The sequence below is a fragment of the Porites lutea genome, chromosome 9 (genome assembly GCF_958299795.1).
Source record: "Porites lutea chromosome 9, jaPorLute2.1, whole genome shotgun sequence".
In the NCBI taxonomy this organism is placed as follows: Eukaryota; Metazoa; Cnidaria; class Anthozoa; order Scleractinia; family Poritidae; genus Porites; species Porites lutea.
In genome coordinates, this window is record NC_133209.1 from 214,939 (window position 1) to 239,437 (window position 24,499).

The 24,499-nt window shown below is 39.5% G+C and overlaps 4 protein-coding genes across 4 annotated transcripts; 2 read left to right on the plus strand and 2 right to left on the minus strand.

The window, feature by feature from the left end:
• Window positions 1–48: 48 nt before the first annotated feature.
• LOC140948079 (uncharacterized) lies at window positions 49–2,229 on the minus strand. Its single transcript, XM_073397299.1, has 2 exons — window positions 2,107–2,229; window positions 49–1,407 (listed from the first exon to the last, which is right to left on the minus strand). The coding sequence occupies exons 1-2, from the start codon at window positions 2,149–2,151 to the stop codon at window positions 58–60; spliced, it is 1,395 nt and encodes a 464-aa protein (XP_073253400.1). The 5' UTR covers window positions 2,152–2,229; the 3' UTR covers window positions 49–57.
• Window positions 1,724–14,700, plus strand: LOC140947921 (cilia- and flagella-associated protein 337-like). The gene is made up of 25 exons (XM_073397148.1): window positions 1,724–2,956; window positions 3,427–3,519; window positions 3,901–3,987; window positions 4,128–4,196; window positions 4,473–4,541; window positions 4,693–4,727; window positions 5,126–5,291; window positions 5,490–5,592; window positions 5,729–5,813; window positions 6,053–6,183; window positions 6,307–6,380; window positions 6,599–6,717; window positions 7,354–7,421; window positions 7,999–8,063; window positions 8,362–8,445; window positions 8,808–8,945; window positions 9,176–9,280; window positions 9,537–9,761; window positions 10,373–10,443; window positions 11,044–11,291; window positions 11,590–11,789; window positions 11,883–12,095; window positions 12,681–12,945; window positions 13,275–13,410; window positions 14,054–14,700. Exons 1-25 carry the CDS (start codon window positions 2,780–2,782, stop codon window positions 14,550–14,552), a joined length of 3,525 nt encoding a protein of 1,174 aa, XP_073253249.1. The 5' UTR covers window positions 1,724–2,779; the 3' UTR covers window positions 14,553–14,700.
• Window positions 14,701–15,530: 830 nt separating this feature from the next.
• LOC140947651 (uncharacterized) lies at window positions 15,531–21,132 on the minus strand. The gene is made up of 5 exons (XM_073396813.1): window positions 20,896–21,132; window positions 18,763–18,829; window positions 17,009–17,073; window positions 16,285–16,506; window positions 15,531–16,066 (listed from the first exon to the last, which is right to left on the minus strand). The coding sequence occupies exons 1-5, from the start codon at window positions 21,106–21,108 to the stop codon at window positions 15,599–15,601; spliced, it is 1,035 nt and encodes a 344-aa protein (XP_073252914.1). The 5' UTR covers window positions 21,109–21,132; the 3' UTR covers window positions 15,531–15,598.
• Window positions 21,133–22,937: 1,805 nt separating this feature from the next.
• Window positions 22,938–24,156, plus strand: LOC140947523 (uncharacterized). Its single transcript, XM_073396654.1, has one exon. The coding sequence runs from the start codon at window positions 23,056–23,058 to the stop codon at window positions 23,944–23,946; it is 891 nt and encodes a 296-aa protein (XP_073252755.1). The 5' UTR covers window positions 22,938–23,055; the 3' UTR covers window positions 23,947–24,156.
• Window positions 24,157–24,499: the final 343 nt, after the last annotated feature.

A 24,499-nucleotide genomic window follows, 5' to 3' on the forward strand; every position in this document is an offset into this window, starting at 1 on the left:
GATTATGGTTTTGATATACCAGTAGTCATTTCACGTTTGTCCCTTTGTTCTTTGTTGTTAATCTGTACCATCATTTTCTTCCTCTTTGTCATTGTATGGTATGGGCTTGAATAGCTGCCTAAAGTGAGTTGTCAAAGGACGTTTAGTGGCTCTGTTACATTGTCGAGAAGTACCAGTTGCATGTGATAACTGACATAAGACTCTACTATGACCACTGTTATACATTGGTGTGTCAATATGTGACCTTATTGGCTTAGCACTGATGGTATGTCTCTCTGGGGTATTAGAGCTACAGATATTTGCAGAACTAGTGACTGAAGGATGAAGAGCTGTAACATCAGCTCCTTTGATTAGAAAGGAAGGTGAACACACGGTTTGTACTCTGGGTTTATTGAAGCTATGGTGTTCTTGATTGAGTGAATCAGAGCTCTCTTTGATTATTTCATTGTCATAAGGCTGCTCAGGTTCCAACTTTTGGATAGAAGAACAAGCACCACTTGTGTCTTTAGTAGGAATGTTATCATCCTCTGCAGCTGTTAATTCAGCCTCTTCCTCACAGTCTGACAGGGACAATGGGCTGTTGCATACTGTTTCTCTACCATCATCTGAGGATGGTGGACTTGGTACCAAAGTAGTTTCACTTAGTGAACGGGTAGGAATAGGCTCTGGGGATTCCGAGTTACCTAACAATAAGACAGGATCAGGTGTGGGACCTCGTTCCACTGGGCTGATTGACAGTGAATTTGGATCAATTATTTGTTTGTTTCCTTCAGCTGACTGTTCCTCTTGTAATGGATGAACATCAGGATTTCCACACTGTTCATCTGACTTTGCTTGTAGTCTTGGTGTTTCTTTTTCCTCGCACGTATTAATATGACCAAGGTTTGTCTCTGAGTGTTGATAATATGCCTCCTGACTTAAGATTCCAGATCTTTTCTGGACAAATGCAGAGAAATATTTTGGTGGCTTGGAACACTGGGGTGCATACTGCTGTGCTTGTTGAACACATGATAGTTCATACACTGGGGGTCTTGGATGTGTCTGAGGAGGCTGAGGAGGTGCTATACCAGTACTGCCCATGGGGGGTGTGACTGGCATATAATCTTGTTGCATTACATATGGCATATTTGGTGGCTGTCTCATTCCAACTGGTTGTCTGAATCCTCTATTAGTTGGTACAGGTAAGTATGGTTGTGGCATCAAGCTGTACGACTGTACTTGATTGTTTAAGTACATGCCATGGTTGGAGGGCTGAACTGGAGGAACAAAACAAGGTTGGTATTGCAATGGTTGTGTAGGGTAAGGCATCATGTTTCCTATGACTGCAGCTTGAGGAGTTTGAGGAATATGTGCCCACATTGGTACTTGAAGGCCTATAACTGGACCACATCCGTAAGAAGCTGATGGCTACAAACAACAAATGAAATGAAGAAAAAATCCTCATTATTTTTGTTGTTATGTGTTATGTCAGAGTAGTCATTTAATTGTATTAAGATTAAGTAATCCTGCATGGATTTTCAATTATTAACAAAAGAAGGTAGAGTAATCATTTAACTGTATCAAGATTAAGTAAATCTGCATGGATTTTCAATTATTACCAAAAGAAGGTTGTCAGTCAAGTAGAAGTCAGTTCTTCCGGCCAGGTTTACAGTTTAGAAGTAGATCTAGTAGACCAGTGAGAGAAGTATCAAACAAAAGCTTAAAGCTGGCCAGCAACAGAAAACCCAGCAGATCTACTTGTAATTATTGGTCAACACAATCTTATTGCTTTACATCACTAATCATTAGAGAAACAAGTTATTGCCAATTTCTTGACATAACATGTTACCATAGCAATCTTAAGATTAGAAATGTCCACAATGGCTCCACTTTTAACAATTATTCAATTGTGCATATCATGGTTAAGTGGAATATGATTGTGTGTGTGAGTTCTGAATAGGATTGTTGTTGACAGAAACTGACAGTTCAGTACTGTGTGGTAGTCGTCCTCTTCGGAGGTAAGATGACAGAACATCAGCTATTGGACGAACGCTAGAGCTGTAAAAAGTTCCACACCCTCGAGTTTAAAGAAACTGTCTTGTCTAGCCGCTGACTATTAATACTTACAGAAATACCAGTGACTTGAGGAGGAGGCTGAGCTGGAAACTGCATTGGAGTAGGAGCTATCGGTGCAGGTGCTGCATAAAGATTTGGAGATGGTGCTAAACCAGGTGAAGGCGTGAAAAAGACAACATGCTCACTTCCCTGAAGAGCAATTCAATACGTAACTCCTTAATAAATGCATACAGGTAAACTCATTCTCGTTTTTATTACAGACCTGTACAATATTAACTTACCATTTGCGGAGAGGACACTGCGTTTGGATGAATATGACCGTACATTCTTCTTAAAACCTCCTTCCTGACGCCTTTTCGTCTAAAACTTCGCGCAAAGAAGCACAGATTCCGTACGAATGGGTCCCTGGTGTCTTATTGTCAGCGTTAGATATTGCAAAACTAAAGCGCGCGCAAGAACCGCATGTTGACTGACAGTTTTGTAACCGTAATAGAGTGGGGAGGGCTTTGGAGGGTTAGGCAAGGCGAGGGAGAAAAGAGGAGGGAAGACGACGAAAATACAAAACACTATTTTAACAAGGAAAAGGTTGTATCTCCTTCCCCGGCTATATCTTCCGCAAGCTCATGTGAAAAAATCAACCGTTAATTATCGTGCGCGTGCCATCTGTGCTTTATCTTTGTGACGTCAGTTCAAATAATGAAGGGTTGAAAAAAGATTTTTTAAAATGGAAGAAGAAAATATGAAGAAAACCATGGACTCCATAGCTGATGAGCAAGAAGAAGAAGAAGAATTTTCAGAGGACGAGGAGAAACTTAGTTCAAGTACTAGTTCTGGGAGTGAAGACTGGCCATCCACAAATGTCGAGCAGCATGGAATAAAATTGTCGAGAGCGGCTAGCAAGGTGACCTTTAAATTAAAGCTCATTTTAGTTTATCATAAAAATGTCACTATAAATCAGAGAAGAAAGTCATCTTGCCTTTCAGTTCACAGTCAGTACCGTGTGAAATTACCTTGAAAAAGAAGAAATTCTTCTAAAGTTTGAACTATAACTGATACATTTGTACTTGTCCTTAGAAATTGATCTGAAACTTTTCAAACTGACCCGTACACTTCTTAATGAACCAACAAATGGACGATTTAGATTATTTATTTTCTTTCCTTCGAAATATTCTTAAGTCTTAACTTTTACAAAGTAAAGACCAACCAAAAAAGAAAAGATGATAGAAGCCAACGCTTGCTGGATTGGTATCGGCGCCTTAGTTTGTTGAAAGTGTTACCAGGGAAAATTGCATATCTGGTTACCACTCAGTATAGGCTTCGGCATCATCTGACATCATCATCAACAAGAACATTATTATTTGCATTCAACAGACAGACCGCGATGAACCACGAAAGCCTGCAATGGTCCGACTAGAAGATCAGATGAATAACGAAAATCTGGAAATGCTGCAACAAATATTCGAGGTTAGCTGCAGAAAACGATCAGTTTTGTAAATCACTGCCGGCTATTCATTGTTGTACATAAATGGGTTCAGAAAAGAAGGTAAATACATTTAGAGTTGTACGGCAATAACTCTGACCATTAAAACGGCAAAACTATTTTGCAAATTCAAAGCCGTGTTAGTTAAAAGTAATGTGACTGGACTGCAAGTCTTTGTAGATTTGCTTGTAAAAATATCCGATGTCTATCATTAGCGTGCCATCCGACCCCAAGTAAAAGAAAGTTTATAGTATCACTGAATGCTTACGTACCCGGCTGCACGTTGGTAATAAGGGAAAGTGCTCCATCAAAGTTATTTGTATAACTGTTAGAATTAGAAAGTCACGGCTCCCTCTTTCTTCTAGGAAGCGGATGAAGACGGTGGAGGTGGACTGGATCTGGATGAATTTCGCCAGGCTATGATTAAAACTATGGCTGGTAAAGGTGAAGTTGTAAGTACTGACCGGCCGACGCGGGCGCTGATTTATGCCGTCCTTATGTTTGATGTAGTAATAAGTATCACCACCTGTGTGATATGTTTCTTGCCGTAATGAATGATATAAAAAGCGTTTTGTTTTTCTTTCCCTTACAGCCGGATGATAACCAACTCGCCATGATATTCATGAAAGTGGACGCAAACTGTGATGGTACCGTAGATTGGGTGAGTAAGGTGTAAATCAGTCTGAGAAAATCTCCCAAGTTAGACTGTTTGACATATAAAGGAGATATTACGGACAATCGGTCAATACACTGCCTACATATTTACCGGACAACTCACAGACACATACTAGCTATAGCAGCACTAGTATTGCGGTACCCTGTCGAGGCACAAACTGCGGCGGACAACAATTAGGAAACTGAGTGGAAGCTGTTCTATTTATTAATCGCCGTTTCTTGATTACAAAGTACATAAAGTACATTGTTTTCTTCATTTTAGGAAGAGTTTTGTTCATACATGTTACTAGAAACTCAGCTAAAGGATGTGATGACCAGTGAAGATAGAGAGGTGAGGATATGATACAATGCCACTGTTCATCTGGTCAGAATTGATGTTGTTTTTTGCTGGGTTCTTCTTGAGTGCGAAAAGAACAAAAAATGCCTGGTCATGGGGAACATGGTGGAATTTTCTAATGTCACTGATTTTGTTTTTCTTACAGATGGAATTTCCTCATCCCGCTCGGGAAATCCCAAGGTAAAGGTTATATTCTGACCAATCAGTGGCAACTATCCAACAATCAAGAGGAAATAAAAGTGGGTTTCCCATTACACCTGTTTTAGGGGTTGCAGGGAATATTATTAGCAAGGACTGGGATACATTAACGTCAACGATGTAATACTCTATGGTCTTGATTTCATAAACAGCAAGAGTAGGAATCTCATAACTGTACCGCAGCGGCACAGGAATGTTATTCTAACAGGGCGACGACGCCATAACCCTAACCCTGTTCTAAAGTGGGGAACTGGTGAACTGTTGAGTGTTGATACGTCCAAACTGCAAAAAGCATCTCGTATAATATCGTAGAAAAACAACTGATTTATTTTGGAAAAAAATTTTCAAGTTTGGAGTTGTATAACAATTCTTTGTTTCAGTTGCCATCGTGACACGATCACACGGATAACACACCTACCTAAAGTATCTCATGGTACTGATGATACTACTGACAGTAACGGCGCCGGGAGATATGTATCAGTCAGCAGGGAAGGGACTCTACATTTCTGGACTATGGACCTCATGCAGCCGCAAAAAACTTTATCAGTGAGTAGTATTAACATTCATCCTATCATGTGGTGCTTGTGAAATGTTTTGAATAGCCTGCGTAGCTGGAGGAATTGTTTTTCAGCGTGTGAGAGTTTTTGGAGCAAAAACAACACTTTCCCCCACCAAAACTGTCCTCGCGCGGACGATCCCACCGGAAATCACGTCTTTTATTATGGTGTCCCTTATATTTTACAGTTAGGGCATGAAGCAAAAGCCAGTAAGAATGTGTGGATAACAGACTGTGTCGTTTTACCAAATGCCAAGAAGTTTGCTTTGTCTACAGCAGACAGGGAGATTGGTTCGTATCAGTCCTTAGACTTTACTTCCGTGAGCTGATCACAGCTTTTGTTATCCAAAGTACCGTCCAACTTCTCTTTCTTTCTTTCTTTTCTAAAAGCTTTAATATGTGCTTTATTTTTTTCTCTCAACTATAGCATTCTATGACTGCTCCGCAAACAGTTTTGACAAACAGTTTGTGATTTGTAGCTTGGACTACTGCGTGTTGACCATGGATTACTGGTAAGGATAGATCTGTATTACTCTGAGGGCTTCGACCACAACAACCCTTTCCTATTAGTAACCGACTTTGGTCAAACCTTTTCAGAAACTTACGACTCATGTGCGTCCTACTCTCTTCACTAATTTAAGCAATTATAACAGCCGCTTGGATTGGCAGGATCGATATTTTTCCAGTCCAGTCAACAAATTACCCCGTTAGAAAATGTGTCAAACCTCACTCGTCATTTAATGTTTTTCAGGTACAGCTCTGCAAAGTTACATGAAGGAATTTTACTGTTTGGTGATGCTGGTGGTTCGGTGTTTTGTTTAAAGTTTTCTGCCATCACAGGATGTATGTTTGACTTAAACCTCGCTCAGCAGATGCCATCAGGTCAGCGGCACCACAAATCCCTCACTAAAACTAATGATTACGAATAATTTCCCTTTAAGAGCAATGTTCATGTTTTCTACGTGTTGATTTGGTTTTAAGTGTTTTTTCTTTCTTTGTCGTCAGTATCATTCAGGCGCGTTTCTTTCTCCGAACTGCAACAAGGAAAACATTCTAACTTAAAACTCTCTCAATTTAATGTAAGTATCAGTACTCATGAGTATCCCAGCGTAGTATCTATAAACAAGACGTTCAGAACATTTTTTAAATACCACTATCCTTTTCCATAATCTTGCCATGATTTTCTTTCTTGTTTTCATGGAGTAATCGCTTACTTTGTTAAGAACCATAAGTACTTGCTAGAATGGTCTCCTCTTTTTAGCTCTACCTGTCACTTATTGTAAACTTGCTGTTTTAGGGTCTTCATGAGGACTGGGTTCGTAAAGTGAAATACTATCCATCTTTGCAATGTTTCATTTCTTGCGCGACAGCAAGTAGTACTTCAATGTACCTTGGAGATCTGGACAGGAGGAAAACGTTAGTACAATCAACTATAAAAATTAAATCACGGAAGAACTTTTGACTGTTCATATTTTTATCTTGTACAGGTTCGGAGGACAGAGAATGCCCGATCCTAAGCCTAACCCTAATTCTACCTTCGACCCATTTTAGGAAACAAAATCCTAAAAATAAAAATAACCTGTCTAGGACTAAGGTGAAAATGCACGCCATCTTGATTTAAAGTCATTTATTGCAAATTTCAGTTGAGTCATTGCTTTTGAATACTTCAAATTAACAAGTTTCATTAAGAAAAACAAATATATCGTGCATGCAATACCCTGTTTATAACTAGGACAGACTCTCACGAAGTTATATCAAGAGAGAACAATGGATCCATTATTATCTCTTGATCATATACTTCGCTTAGGACAGAGCCAGAGGATAAAGCCAGACGCTGTACAGCGGTACAGCGGCAATTCCCCGTATAGGCCATATAAGCCCCTTCCCCACCCCACCCCCCACGCCGCAACAATTACCCCAGGGAGAATGAGGGCAGCTCGCAAGAATAAGCAATCGACTTTTGCCACCAAAAATGTTTAGTATCCATCTCCTAACAAAGCAAGGAATCACTTGTTTCTCTAAAGGTTTTCTAATTTTTAAATAATCCCGCAGGAGTTCCGTGTTCCGAATCCGTAAAGGAATTTCTTCATTTGACTACTGTAAAGAGTGGAATGTTATAGGTGAGGCATTAAGTAATGATCCGGGTAAGGTGGATAGCAATTCCTTTTATTATGCGGCAACGGTGCTCTCCCCAAATGGGAATGCTCTCATTTTTACACACAGAATGCATAAACCTACATTAAGGCCGTTAACGCAATAAAATGCATTTACACTCCACTTTGAAAGGGTGTTTTTTTCTGTTAAAAAAATTTGACCAATCACAAGAGTTGAAAACAATAGCCAAGAAAAGTTTACAATTTTACATGTTCCCCACATAAGATTTCTTTGTTATTCAAACTGAGACCAGATTTTGTTATATGGAAGATGTTTGGAAAGTAAGGATGAATATATGTACCGCTTTATGAAGTTTTGTTAACTTTTGCTGTTTAAGCCAATCAGAAGTAAATACAGAGAATAGAAAAGTTAGCACCTTTTTTTGCATTCCAACATGTACGTTGCCGTTGTTGCTATCGTTCTTATCTGGACCGTTTCTTAAAAAAGACACATCAGTTTGTCCAATGACGTCATATCAGTAATATAGACACACACGTACACAAAAGGTACTAAACTGAATATCTAAAGGTTTTTATTTCCTAGTGACAGGTGGTCTTGACCATTACGTGCGTCTGTGGAATCCTTACGTCACAACTAAAGCCACCTCGGTAAGATCCTAATATTGTCATCAATGTCACAGGTTTGAACGTCTGAAATGTAAGACTTAACTTCTGCCCTGTTAGGTCGGCCTTATCTTGATTATTGTATCACCACTCCGCGTATAAATGGTAACCGCCCAACAGAAACAGCGCCATTTATCTCTCAGCAACACGTCTCTGTAAAACACTTGGCTTTGCATGATGGGCTCACGAAATACACTGCCTCGGGTTTATTTTGCAAAACGCAACGTTTGCGGTTATGTGACATAAAAGTAGGTTAATTAATCTGCTATTCATTATGTTTTAGGTGCTTAAGGGCCACAGTTCAGCGGTTACTCACATTATAGTAAACAGTGACAAGGGAGAGATTATCAGTGCTGCCCAAGACAAGGTTAGTCCGCGGTCACTGTTGTCAGTGCCACGCATCCATCCATGATATACTTACTGACAATAACGCTCCTCGTGAAAGCGGTAAAAGGCGTGTTGTATGTGTGACCAGAATGGCACCATAAAAATATGTAAATAAAGCTGACGGATTCAACAAGATTGTAAACCATGAAATGCTTAGAACTTTCCTACAGAGTATTAACAAGATATGAACAAAAGAAAATGCGCTGTTGACATTTTTTGAAAATGGATACTTTGCTTTGGTCAGTTTTTTGTAACTTAATCGCTTTGAGCGTGCCCTCGCCTTTTTTTTCTGTGGCGTTTTGAGCTGAAGACTTTCATTTCTAATTCATTTTTTCCCCGCAGGTTATAAAGATATGGGACATGCGCGACTTATGTTGCGTACAAACTATCCCTGCGCGGTCTTTGTTACCAGGCCCTCATCAGATCTCAAGCCTGTATTTTAACTCCAAATCTCATTGTATTTTTGTGGGAACCAATCAGGTGAGACTGCTTTTTACCTTAATGATTCGAAAACGTATGAGTGGAATTGCGTACGATCGTTTAGTCCCCGCAGTCAATAATGGAAGTTTTAAGCAGCCCGACTTAAGCTGAGAAGGGGGACACTCACCAAGTTCATTTTAGCTTTAGTTCGGTACCCTTTTTCAACTGTTTCGTATTTCCCAAGCGTGAACATATAAATGTGAACTAATATGATGTTTTTATTTCGTTAGTTGTCAGTGATTGAGGGAAAAAGTGAAGAGCCGTCAGAGGAGAGGGACATCTGTAGTCATTTCAAACCGATATGCGCCGCTATTTACAACGATCTCTTTGACCAGGTAGCAATTCCTGTTATCTAATAAGCCCAATATCCGTTTCGCTTCTGTTTTGAATTGCCTTCCACAGTTGAAAGAGCGCTGTATCCAAATTGTTCTGTTTTTCTATCATTTTTTCTTTCAATTATAAGGCTTATGTAAGATGTTTTTCTTTACTCCTCCTTTCCACAACCCTTTATATATTGTGTAAACAAGATAAGGAATGAACTTAACACACCGACCTTATTTGGGATTGTAAGTGAAATTTTGTTGCCTGTAGGTTGTTAGCGGATGCCACGACTCTGTGGTTTGTGTTTGGAGTCTGGAAACAGGCGAAAAAATCATTCAGTTTTCAAATGCTCATGGTAACTCGGAAATTACTGCAATGAGGTTTGATCCGTCCAAGAGGCGCCTTATAAGTGGTGCAAGAGATGGAACAGTTCGGATTTGGAACTTTAATAACGGTTGCTGCCTGCGTGAATTACAAGCTGTTGATGACCAAGAGGTAATTTGTACGGTAAAATTCATCTGGACCCTAAACCAAAGCCTTTAGAAATCTTGTAAACTGATCATCTTAGCTGTCTGGTTTAAGCCCTTGATTTTGCCTTGTCTCCTCGTCATTTGTTACCATCAAATCAAAGGCAACGTAAAGAAGGTAAAGAACACTTGGGGGACATAGACGGTGTGGCCAATGTGTGATCTACTGCTAATCACTTCATTCATAAATCAAGAGTGCAGATCAAAAATGAACTATATACAAGGGAAGCAAGCCGAGAAGGTCCCGTATGCTAATTCCAATTCTTCTGTACACATCATAATCAGTTGAATCGGGCACGGCTTATCATTGTAGGCTCCATTTTCCAGCGCCACTCTCTCGGGTCCGCCCCGCCGGAGACGAGAGGCCAGGAGGAGCGTAGGCTCAGGACCGAACATCGGCTGGTAATCAGCCTACAGTAGTTATTATCATTGGAGCTTGCAAACTGGACCTGCCGGGGCTACAAGTTCCTTGACAGTATTTTGTGCACTTAATCGTTGTACATTGGATAAGGATTACAGAAGACACACATAATTTACGATGAATATTTCAAATGGAATTTTCTCTTTTAACTTTGTCAGATTACAGGCATATTGTGCTTTAAACAAAAAATCATAACAGTTGGATGGAGCAGAAAAGTCACCATTTACAAGTAAGCCGATTCTACGTGTTTCTTAGCTTGGGATATTATCAGTAAGAGATCAGAATTCCTAGTCATTTCTTAACATTTCTCTGTGTATAGTCCACTAGCCAGCTGCGAGAGCATCCGGTTTTTTCGGCTCAAGTTCCTAGTTTCACCCGCTGAGAAAAACCGGGTGAAACTAGAAACTTGAGCCGAAAAAACCGGATGCTCTCCGGCGCAGGCTAACAGTCCACATCACAAGTCACCCTTGATAAACAGTCTTTGTGGAATGAGCCAGCAAGCTTGCGTGAACCAGTCCTTTGTTCTACCAAAAGGGAAAAAAAGGAGTGGCTCCTTTGCAGGCTGTGAACTAATGTGAAACAGTGAGGCTCCATAGGGACCTCAAATAATTGCGTAGCAACTTACCTGGTACGATGTGTAGCGAATTGACAAGGATTGCATCAAATTCAGCGGAACCCGCTCTGTACTTCATTTCTATATTATTCTAATTTGTTCTAATGATGTTACTCCGATTCTGTTGACTCTTAAGACAAAGTCATTCACTTTATTTTACGTTTTCCCTCTTAACTACGGGTGCGCGGGCAACTGTTACTTATGTCTTTGTTACAGAGACTGTCGAGATGAAGAGGAAGCTGACCCGCGTGTATGGAACAATTTTCACGAGGACGACATTTTATCGGCTGCTATGTATCCCACTGGTTTAGTTGCCACCTCAGCTTATGATGGAGTTGTTAAAGTCTGGAATATTGATAGTGGACATGTTAATTGTAAACTAACTGCTGATAATTATGGTTTGGAAACAACACGATCTCTCATTCCGACAGATGTTAAAAGACAAGTGTCGTATGGTAATGCAGGTATGGACATAAACGAGAAAAATTCAAGACTTGGCAAACAGAAAAACTTTCTGTGAAAACAATTCGAGCAGTTGTGAATATATTAGCGTGAGGCAATTTTTTTTTACTTATGCAACGCTTGTATTAAAAGCAGTTACGATTTTCTCTTTGATGTCATTGGACATGATATCTACTAAAAAGTATCCTTAATTATTTAATTGCAGTTTACTCCACATAGTTATTTGTAGGGCCCGCCTACCATGAATATCATTAATTTAATTTTCTGTTAAATGTTTTTTTTTATTCTGTCCACAACAAGTGATCGAGGCAGTGAATAGATTTAAAGAGCCAATTAACAGGATCAAGAGTTATGATGCCGCTGATCAAAAGAACCGCTGGTCTACATTGACATCAGGAGTGCGGACAAAGATGGAAAACAATGAAAAGAAGAAAGGTATACTTTCAGGTTTACCACAAGTGAAATTCCGATCGAGTTATCACGACTCCTCAGTAGACAAGGTATGGTATACTTAACTCGTTGAAAGTGAATGCTTTTCAGTTTTACCTCAATCGGTGAAGTTTATGTGCCTCAGCTTGTTTACTTTCGTTTAGGTTCTCTTCTTAGAAAAGCGTGAAAGCAGCATTTCCACAGCGACTTTAATGACAACTGGTTGTGGTGGCTCAATAAGGGCTTGGAGTGTGACAGGAGGGGGACTTCTTGGTCATTTTACCGCTGTCCAAGAAGAACATGAGTCTGTTCTCTCCATGACAACAGATCTCAACAATTCTATACTTGTAACGGGTGACAGCGCTGGGTTTGTTAAGGTATGGGACTTCGGTTTAAATAGGATTCGTACTTTTTCATTTGCAAAGTAGCCACAACAAACGAAAGCTATCTGTACTGAATGACAAATAGTGTCACTGAGAAGCAATCAGAAACTTTACATTCTTACCAATATTCTGACCTAGAATGAGCCAGCCTGCAGCCTGCCTGCCTCGCAGACGTAATTTAACCTCAGTTAGTAACTTCTGCGAAGCAGCGCCCGCGATATTCTTGTTCTAGGCCCCCCAACGGACTCAACGAACTACAGGAAGAACGTTTCGAATTTTCTCTCATCTGGAGTCGCAAATTTAACAGGCCAATCATGGCGCCTACTCACATCCTGGTACTCAGATCCAGGCCCAGAACAAGGATTTCAGCGCTGTTGGGCAGACGGACCAGCGTTTAGTTTCGTCAGCGGCGTAGACTACCTGGAAGCAGCCAGCCAATTGCGAGATATCATTTCAAAACGCCCACCAGTACTGATAAACATCGGAGGGGCCAGAATATGTTAAGTGCCGAGAATAGCTTGCTTTGTAACACTTGTCGGCTGAGTGAAAACGACTTGTGCTGTTTTTGAATGTTTTCAGGTTTGGGAGATCTCTCGTTATTGCATAAACTCAAGCGAGCAGAAGCTAACATGTACACTGCTGCTAAGAAAGCTGCCATCAATCCACAGAAGATACAGCACTAAAAAAGGAACAATTGACACCAACCCTCCCCCACTGCTTGTTACATTCCGTGCTCATTTGAAGCCTGTTGTCAGCCTGGATTTTGTCGATAGTCGTCAGTTCATTATCAGTTCTTCAGTAGACGCCTCAGTACGACTTTGGACGCAAACTGGGAGATACATCGGTAACGTGACCGTTCTTAGCACTCTTTTAAGCAAATGAGCCACGTTTTAGTTCATCACTCATAAGAGGTGTTTGGTGATTACTGAAGAAACAAGACGCGAATCAATCAATCAATAAAAAAAGGTTTACCATGCATGTCAGAAGGATACTCGTGTCTCCAGTTTATCTCTTCTTTTGCGTGGAGCCGGCCTTTTTCCCCCCTTTTCCTTTTATTCATTCCGTAGGAAAATGACAAAATATTTCACCTACATGTGTTACATTCACATGTGGATTAGGGGCAAAAAATAATAAATTAATCAATAAATAACGTTATGTATGTTTCGTTCATAGGGACGTTTGGCCAGCGAACATTGTGGGATTTGGAGAAGGCAGCCAAAGAAAAACGGAGACTTCCGCCGGATATTTATCGGATCGCATCAGCTGAAACTCTGAGAAACCTACATAGTTCCCCTGGTCCGAGGTGGAGGTATAAAAAAACTAGACTAGCAATGGCGGATGGGAAAAAATAACGAAAAAAAAAGGGTGCAAAAAAGGGAAAAAAAAGTAAAGTTTGATTTCTGATCCAAAAAGGTCAATAAAACTGCTTACATTTCTAGAAACGTGAGGTCGCGACTTGATGAAGACCACACCCCTTCAATGGCAACTTACCATTTAAACACGACAGAGCTAATAAAACCACACTTCGTGGTCTTCCCGGGAACAAGTTAGAATATTGTTCAAGTATTGCCCCATAAATTACTTTTATGACAACAAATTACAGGATAAAATGGTCTCGGTCGGTGTAAAGATTCTCTCAATATTAACCTTTCGGGGAAGTGTTTGATAGCCGGTTTGGTGGATCTCTTAATAAAATGTTTTCTAGTTTTCTAATCAAACAGTTACTCTTTCCTTGCCCTCTTAACCAGTAAAATGCCACTTGGTAGATCAAAATATAAAGCAAAAAGTGCTTTTTAACATTTTTGCTGGCGCTAACTCGATGGCGGTGCTCTTTCATTAATTCGTGAATACCCTAATTTAAAAATGGTAAGCCAAAATACCCATGTTGGAGCTTTCATTTGTGAAATAATAATTTTTTTACCAAAGGTGTGTCTGTTGTTGCTCTATTGTAGACTTGCAAGACACATAATGCGAATAACAGCTATGTCACGCCGTGGAACCCAACAACACACACACGAAGCTACAGACAACACTGACGATGAAATAGAATGGGACACAACCATAACACACTCGCTTGAAAATGTACTGGGAAAATTTTACAAACCAAAGACCAGGCACCGCTTCTTTCCACCTCTACCGAGGCTGAAATTTAACCAAGATCAAATGATAGTTTACTCGTCTTTGAATTTCAAAGAACTTCAAGCGATAGAGGAACCAAAAACACCAGCGGTGTTGTGGAACCACAATACACGATATAAATCTTCATCTTCTCTTCTTCCTCGATTCCTCACCAAGGTTACAGGTCACCGAGGGAGCTCTGAATCTAAACAGACCTCTTATTACGGCAATACGTCCGTCAAACAACATCGTGCAGCCAATCAAATCAGAGCGACAAAGAGTGCATCGCGAAAACCAAACGACGGGTTAATGCGATCAACGCTAAAAAAATAGGTTCCCTCTTTATTATAAAGCTTAATATTGTAAAACAAATTAAAATCTTATTGAATTAAATTGAGGTCACTTACGTTTTCAAGCCATTCTGATGTTGTCATGGGGAAGTGAAATAAATATGTTTGCTCTGTGTGTGACACGCCCGTTGTTTCACCACCACTGTTTCTGTTTGATCTAGGGGACGTTTCTTTTTTTTTAGTACAGTTTTTCTCCAATACAGTAAGAAAAAGCATAAACGTATAAACTGAAAAAATTAGTGTAGAAGGAGAAGGCAGAATCCAAAAGCGCACTAGACACAGTGCGTGGGTTGCTCCTCAGAAAACTGCAATATAATATGGAGATGTTAGTCATCGTCTCCAATTGAATTTATATGATCTGGTGTGTTTTAATTGCGATGGTGCGCCTTTTACCAATTATTTGTCAATTTTTGCCTTTCTTATACAGCGATTTTCGCTTGACCCTGAGACGATTACGCATGAACAAAAACAAACAAAAAAAACAATAAAAACGATTACGCATGGAGAAAAGGAACTGAACAACACCAACAAAAAAACGATAAAAAATAAAAGCATTTGATTGGTTCCTCAAACAGACACAAACGCGAGCGGCTTTTGGTTGGTTTAGCTTAAAGCGAGGCGCCGGGCCGGGGGGGGGGGGGGGGGCGGGGGGGAAGGAGGAGAGTAAGAAAATGGAAAAAAGGGATAGGGGATTACGCAAAGTTTTCCCAACTGAGGAAATATTGCTCAAAAGCATTTTTTAAAACTTGGTACTTGGTTTTCTTTTTAAGAAAAAAAGACGGGTCCACCATTTGATCGAAAAAGTAACGAACAGTTACGAAAACCATTTTTCAAGGTCATACGAAGATTGCTATGACGTATGAGAAAGTTCTGCTAAAATTTGCAAAACGTATATTCACTTTGGGAAGTTAAAACCCAACATGTATGGGACATTAAGCTACAACACTACTGTACAAACCAATTGGGCAAAAAAGCCATCCCTTGTTCAAATATATTTAAAACAATACACGCAAAAGACCAATGTTTTGGCTACAAACTACTGTTCATCTTTTTTCGGAAGAGGTAATGTGCGACTATCCACTCGTTACCACCCCTGAATGCAAAGACTTCAGCACAATAAATAAAAAACATGCGCCAATTGAAAACTTGCTGATCAACTTCATCGCTGCCGTATGTTTTCTCAAATATGCGCTGCACTTTACTTGCGTGTTGATCCATTTTGACAAGCCAAGCTTCCAAGGTACGCGCGTAGTGATTTCCATTAACCTGCCAGTGCTTCTCAATACACAGATCCTTTTGAAAGTATAGAAGCAGATCTGACGAAGGCATGGTACCGCCGCTGAAAAAATTTCGCGCCATCCATTCCGTGTCAGAATTCTTCTTGGTGTTGAAGTTATAGGCAAACTCACGGTGACATAAAATTTGGACAAACAGATAACCGAACGGTTTAAGCCAGCTGGCTACTCGGGACATAAGTTGTTCATAGTTTTTCATGTGCTGCGAAATTAAAGCAAATGAAGAAAATTGAGAGGCAAATCTAACGGGTCAGAAGGCGAGCAATGAGAAAATCAATTACTTAAGTGACACAAGTGGTTGAAAAGACAAAAATAAAAATAACAAAGGTAATAATATACATCACCTCATTACTTTTACCTTCCGAAGAAATATAACAAGAGATAAACTATGAAGATTCATAAGTGGAGTGCATTTCTTACCTCGAACATTTCAACAGAAATAATCCTGTCAAATTTTAAGTGAGTGTCAAATACATTAGCATCTGACTTAATGCAGGTGATCCTATCAATAAAGCCTTTCCTGCCAGCCTCAGATTCAATCCATTCTTGCTGTGTGCTGGAGTTTGATACAGTAGTTACTTTACAGTTGGGGTACTTCTCACACAGCCACAGTGCTAGACTTCCCCAGCCACATCCTAGGTCCTATCAAAAGAATCATTCTTTTTTATCTGCTTCTAACATTCTAATATTATTATTTTAGACTACTTTTGAGTTCATGTCATAGAAAGTCCATTTCATGCTCCCATCCGGTAAAAGGCCAACCCACCTAACTAAAATAATAAACTGAATAAAACTATAATAAATTCCCCCACAATTAACCCCCTTTCATGTTCATTAATATTAGCATGCAATTTGGAAGAAACTCTTTATGTATGATACCATTTCCAGCCCCCACATATACAACCAATTTAAATAACAGTACCCATGGCCACTTATGCTTAAAAAAACATAGCAGGGCATACAATTAGGATTGATTGGTATTATTACTTCAGATGTAGGTAAACTATTCAAAAACCTTGCTAGTGGCCAAGTGTAATTTTTACTGGGGAAAACTGAGTTTAAAAATAGTGTCCAAATTACTACGTCATTAAGTCACACTGGCAATGTGTAAATAAGCTTTCACATTCATCAAATTGTTTCATACCATAAGTGACTGTCCATCTTCTACCTTGGCCCTCTCACAGACAAGCCTAAGCATTGCATCTTCCGCTGTAAATTAATTATACAGAATCATATCAAAATGAGGTGGTACAGTTAGCAACAGGTTGGACAGAGAAATGATTATAAATAAGTCACTCAAAGTGTTATGTTTTTATCCAAGCAGACTCGGGTAACATTAGGGCAGATTAAGATCAACAATCCTGTTAATAAAGGGAGGGGGGCAGGGGGGGGAGCCCAGGAGAACAGGGGATGGGAGAGGCATGAGAGACAGGAAAAGAAAGGGCGGGAAGTGGGATCTCTATGATGGCGGAAAGCAGAAGAGAAATTCAAAAAGACAGCTTTCATTATTTGTTACTGCTTATCATCCAGTCAAAGAAATGAACCCAACAACATTTCTTGACTTCCATTTAACCTTCTCCAAGGCTTAAAGCAAAATTTTACATGCGAGAAAATTCAAAAAACGAAAATTCATACCCAGGATAAAAAAAGTAGCATTACTTCCATTGAAATTGGAAACCTTTCCAAGTCGCTTACATCATAGGTCATGAAGGAGATGGCATGACACATGTACACGTGTATCGACTGTGTCAGTCGTGTCAGTGTCTTGTCTGTCTCACTACAGGGGGGGGGGGGGGTCATGAGATAAAGGGACAAAAAGGTACGGGAGGCGGGAGAATGGGGTACAGAGTACAGGAAGTGGGGGGTTGTGACCACCCTGTCCCCCTCCACTATAAATGAGAAGGAGCACACTGGCTCCAGCAATGTCATGTCAACCTGGTCATACTCAAGGTACGTCACAGTTTCTTCCAAAATATTTGTACACGGCAAACATAGTCTAGCTTTAGTCCTTCAACAGAATTGTTTACAACCCAGGCACTCTCTCTAATACAGACAACAGACACTAAATCTCGGCCCTAGAGTGTAAATTCACATAAACTTAACCTCTTTATTATGGACACTGCTGTGATCAGGTGAATCCCGAATCCCGATCAGGTGAATCTACACAGGGTTAATCCCATCTTGCTGATGAGCTATTTAAGGTATGATTAAAAGCCCAGTAGCTGTATATCAAACAACGATTTGTGAAAGGTGTACAGAGGAACATGCCTGAGTTTTTTTAAGGCTTGAATAAACTACAGATAGCATAAAGATCTTTTCTATTACGTTTTGTACTCTAGTTACTGTTTACTGCACTTGCAAAACAGCGAAAGATGCTTTCAGAATTGTTCTTTACATCACAATTTTTTTACATGCACCATTTTGCTGTAGCTTGCTTTGTTTTAAAACAGTGATTTGTCTACGAATGTACGTACGTAGCTGATATGTACAATGTTGTATGCTACTGAAAGACAGGGTCTTTGTACTGTGAATGAATAAACTTAAATGCAGTTTAAAGAAAAGAGTGGGCTTGATTTAGCTACTGAACACTTAAGACTGTAAGTGGGGAGTCGTAAAAGTGACATTATCGTAGTGACCTCTTTTATACGGACACATCTCTAATACGGACACTTCACTCCGTCCCTTCGGTGTCCTTATTAGAGAGGTTCGACTGTATTGTAATAATGAATAAGGTGACAACCATTCAATATTTCATTGTTTGCATAGTATTAAGACATATTCTCAAGCTGTTTGTTCATTGAAACTGAACAATAAGTCCTTTCGCTTACATTTTCAGTAAAAAGCAATTGCCTGAGCCCTTACTATCAAGAAATGCATTTGGAACTTTAGCAAACAAACCTTCTTCTAAAGTGGAGACATCTTCTGGCCACAGGCAGCTACTGTACTTGAGTCTTCTCCCAAGAACCTACCAAAATATTGAAGAAACTTTCACTTTTTTTATACGTTGTTTTAATAATTTTTGTTCTGAAATATAGTTTACTCAAAGATAAAAACATGCATCAAGTTCGGGGGGGGAGGGGGGGTACTGGAATAAGGTATATAAGTCAGAGAGTTTAGGTCTAGAATAGGGTATCATTTTCCAGGAAACTGATCAATTGATTGAAGATTTTAGTCCAGACTAGCGAAACTGGGAATTGCAACTCAAAAATATGAAAAAATCAAATTGGTTTTGTTTTGGCTGGACTGTGTTTGTGACCTCTGTAGTTTCCAGAAAAAAATTTGGGAGTTTAGTCTAGTATAGGGTAGCAAAATTCACTTGAACAAGCTCTGGTATAGGCTAAGGGTTCCAGGGACTCAGCAGCACATCCTCACCCAAAAATTCCTAAAGTACCTCCCCGGGCCTCAAGTAAGCTTCCCAGATGGGTTATGATCACGTGGCTCAATTCTCTTTCTAGATTATCTCTTTGATGCAACATCTGTTATGTTCCTAATGTATCTATGTTCTTTTCTCAGTAACAAGAAAGCGCTTACAGCGGCATTCAGGTCTCGCCTGCTTGGATATTAGCTCGAGACATGAGGAGGCGATTAATTCTACAAGAAACATGATTTACTTGCAAAAGGTTTTTTACTTCCTACTCTTTCGCTGTCAATACTTTTTATTTGTTTCTGAAGTGATTTAGTACACGTGTTAGCAACGACCAAAAATACCTCTGCGGTCGCAGACTATACACAAGGAGAAAATTCTCCTTGGGCTATATGCGTGTATCAAGGGCCTCGATTCCAGAGAAATTACATCATTGCCAGAGATCGAAAAAGTGATTTACATGGCACATCATTTCAATCATCGCCAAAAATAAATCGTATGCTCATCACCAGACTCATTTGCATACAGTGAAAGCTTACAACACCATTTTGCTAATTTAAGATTCTTATTTTTTTTCGACCACTCAGTAGTGTTTACTTGCTCCAAAGTAATCAACGCTTTCAAGTGATAGAATTCGTGGACCAACACCTTTCGGAAAAGCTCTAAATTTAATCTTTCCTAAGCTGTCTCCACAAAACATGCGTGGCTTCGATCATGGAATGATTCTTACTCCCAGATTCCACTGTCTCTGCAAGGAACGCCTGGCACAATGACCTGCCTTTTATGACCCAAAAAATGACCAAAAATTCTGGGGAGGTACTTCCAGAAAAATTGGGAGGGGGTGTGCAGCACGCTTCCTGAAACCCTTACCCTATTTCAGACCAAAATCTGTGATTTTCACTACCCTATTTCAGACCTGTCCAAAAATTTGATACCCTATTTCAGACCTGCAGCCTTGGAGCCCAGCGCGTGACCAGAGAGCGTGACAAGCTGTTATGGCACGTACACGGTAGTTGGCTTAAACAGTAAGGTGGAAATGGTCTTATCGCCAAATGATGAAGAAGTAGCTAATTCTTCTAAAAACATACCCAATTTAAGACTAGAGTGCACACACCATACCCCATTTCAGATCAAAATGGTCAAAATTGATACCCTATTTCAGACCAAAATGGCTAAAAAAAACATACCCTTTGGCGCGGCACATACCTATATAGCCTATATAAGGGACTACCCCTCGGGAGCGAAAAACGTGTTGCAGATTATGAGTCTCGCTGCTTACCCAAGCGAGACTAAAGATGTGTTCAAAAGTGAGGTTGTCACCAACCGTAGTTGTGCATGTGTATAGTGCATGTGAGGCGCTAATTATATACGGATATAATTTGGAAACCCCATTCTGGACGGGAAGTCCTAAAGTCATGACCCGATCCCACGTGTCACGCCTTATTCCCAAACCGATTTCACGTGCACCTAAAAATTGTCTTGGATTAAATAAATATAAACTTAAATTAAATCGAGTTTCGCAAGAACACGCGGTAATGGTCGTTAAGCAGGAAAACGAAAAAAGGTTAAAGCACCTTATTTATTGGTCCCTTATTTGAGCTTATTTGGCATTTTCAGGCTAAGTTATTTTCTCAAATCTCTCCTCTTAGAATAATAATACTACTCACGGTTCTAAAAAAGTCGGTGGGTACTTCATAGTGTTGCTCGTTCGCCCGTTCGGTCTCAACTGCTACTGGCGAGGAACGAAGCTTCTCTACAAACTTCAATTTATACTCCAACTTTTTTTCAACGTTCCCAGAACAATCTAATTTTTGCAGCCATTTGTCTAAGTTTTGACGCACTGCGTTTCGCAAAATATCGTCTTGATTACTTGACTCCATAATCAGAAGCCTTGACACGAACTCAAACCCCGTCACGTAAGCTACATGTACTCTCCCCCTAACAAACGCTGTCATGTAACTGACATGCAATCTACCCTACATTACGCTCGGGCTGTGGGCACCGTGAGATTTGGCCTTCAATTACAACAAACGTGTTACCAGACATTATCTAACATTTTTAGAGGTTGATTCAATATCAGCAACAAGTTGAACATGATCGTTTAGGTTAGGAGTGTTGGTGTGACGCACTTGAATATTAAACCAGACTGCAGTTACGTGCCATTATTCGATACCTTGCTCTCACTCTTAAAAAAATGATAAATAAACTGACGATATTTTTCTTATTTGATGTCAGTAAGAAGGAAAGCGGAAATGCTATTTGCCTTGACCTGTATTTTGTAGTGCAATCAAGACCGTTTAAGGGTAATCATTTCCAAGCGTGCCAACCCCCCGGGCATCAAAGGTTTTTCCGAGGTGGGGATTTTGTCATTTATGAATTTTCAACGCCTTGACCGGCAAGGACGGCAAGTGATTTTGAAAGCACTCTGTCGTGGAGAAAAGGCTATGAAAAGCTTTGGCAAGCTCCGCACAATTTAAGGAGTAATTATCTCTGTGTGCATACCATGCATGGTTTATTGCCATAAAAATGTGACACTTACGAAACGAGTTCATTTCTTCTTAATTTAGAGTCCTCCGAAAACTCGGGAAAACTTTTCTGTGTAAGTACTTTGTTGTTGTTTCAGTTTCACTACAGTGACGTTAACACTGCTTCTTTCCTGACTTACTCTTTGTGTGATGTTATTTTTAGGTAAATTAAGGTAGTCTTTGTTTATGCACGGTTATATCAAGCATGTGATCAAGCATGAAATATTTTAAAAACTTTTAAACCTTAATTACATTTACTGGGTTCCGCTGATTACAGTATTAAAATTGTTCACTTAAGAATATACGAAAAAAACAAAACAAAAACAAAACAAAAAAAATGCTGTTTTCCATGAATCCCGTACCTTACTTGATATTATAATAACTGTGTAAAAGTGACTGATAATTACTTAGGGATTCTGCTGGCCTTAAAGTTTCAGGACGACTATTCCACAGAACAGCACCACTGTAGCGAAAACTATTACGGAGAACCTCGAAAAGTGTATGGAAGCAATAAATTTCGAGCTTAGGTACTCATGCAGGAGTAAAACCATAAGGGATTTAAAAACATTATGGGCTCTAGGGTGGGTCATGTCATTGCTACATGTTTGTTCACATTTTTAAGGTTAACGGGACCTATCGGTGGGTTCTTGAATAATATAAATCTGCTGGCCTCACTGTGGATTGCAGCTTTCCAAACAAAAAAAATGACCATGCCTGGGAGGGGAGGGGGGGCACGCATGGAATTACAGAGCCTTTTCAGCAAGACAAAGCAACTAATAAAAATTCCTTTTTTTAATCAAATATTGCTGTTTCAATTACATCATTGTAAGATCCATACCGCCTATTGAAACTAAGTGATACTACGTGATATGGTCTTTAATCTCTTTCTCTACAATTCTCTGCTCTTAGAGGAGATTTCATGTATGATAAAATGACCTCGATCCAAAAAGGAAGTCACAGGAAGTCAGGAAGGAAGTGGTCGTTGTTAACTTAAATATTTTCTCCAAGTTGTATAAAGTCAAAGTTAAAATAACTCACACCCATTACTGTTAACATAATTGATAATGTTTTTAAATGAATTTAAAATGAATGGAAATGAATGGACGGTGAGTTTTAACCACTGCTGACGTCTTCCATTGCATGACGTGCGTGTTACGACATAACTTATTGTTCGAGGGATCTTCTGTCAAGTGTTTTGTAACTCATGCACATATTAAAAACGTGCAATCACGTTTTCTCATTCACCATCGGTTGGCGGCGATATAACATCATCAAAACACCTAAGTTTCGTAAAGACAAGGAATGTACCTTCATTCACTTAATGTAAGAGATAATGCACTCTACACAACTAGTATTTTAGGCAATATGAATGGTAAACCAGAAACAACAACGAATGACCCGTATCGACACGACGACAACCTCCAGGAGTCACGGTTTTTTTTGGTGCTTGTTAACTTTATCCGAGCCGCTGAACTTATGGAACACACAGTTTTAATTCCTAGTGTCTTAATGGATTTAACGGTGAACTCCTTAATTCCTTGTCTAAATTTGAATGAAATTTATTTAAGTCAAGAAACGGATTTGAGGACATTTTGCCTCGTGGTAAAATCAATTAAGATTCAGCTGACAGAAGGTTGTAGTTTTTTCGAGGTCACTGAGGAGACTGACGAAGAAAACCGGATCGAAATACAAGTACAGTCGAAACTGAAAGAACTGTGCAAGCAACTACGGCCCCTAATAGGTCAAGCTAAATATCTTGGCTATGCTGCTGAAGAACTGGCCTTGTCTATGAAACCGGTCTCTTTTCAAGAATTTACTGAACAGGAGCATCAACATGCATGTCTTTATGATGACCACACAACCTGTAATTTACGTGCGACTTTGGAAACGTTTCTGCATGAAGCGGACCAGATGATAGAAGAAATTCTCTTTCCCAACCTTTTGAAGTCTTTCAGTGCTTCTGATTACGGCTGTAGCATGAATAAAGCGGAACAGACCTTATATGACTTGTATGTTAGCTTGCTTCAAGTAAGAAGCGTATTGCTTGATTCCCAAAATATTCATTACGAGAATCTTGAAAATTCCACTCTCTATCAAACAATTTTGAAGTTGAAAAACGTTTTATGCAGTTATACTAGTATTGTAGATAAAATTGTGCTGAAATATCTTCAAGAGGTTCATGAAGATTATTAGTAAAGTTGTAAAGTTAATTAAACTGCATGTACATTTTATTTAAAATGCAAAATTTTACAACCCTGAAAATCGTATTATATATTTACATATTTAGTTGTGAACAAAAAACATTTTCAAAATTTGCAGTTAAGACCTTGAGTGTAAAATAAATGTGTATAAATTTTTATAAATTAAGGATATTCTAATAAATGTGATATCTGGTAAACTTCAGTTGTGTGAATCAAAAGCCAAAAGATTGTTTTACATGTGTAAACTATTTTAAAATCATCTTTTTGCCAGAAATTTAATTTGATTGCGAAATATCGGTTGTCCATGATCGGTTGCTACATAACACACATATAGTTAACACTCCTCTATGATTGACAGAAATTACTCATCCAGGCACCTGGACCCCCCTCCCCCCAAAACTGCCTGAAACAAAGAAGTGGAGAATAAAGTCACGCCTGACCACGTTATGAGTGCCAACCGGCCAGTAAAAGGGCCCTTTTTTCAGCCTCGTACCCAGGCCAGTTCACGCTATCCGAGAGACCAGAGGAGGCTTGACATGCTTGAC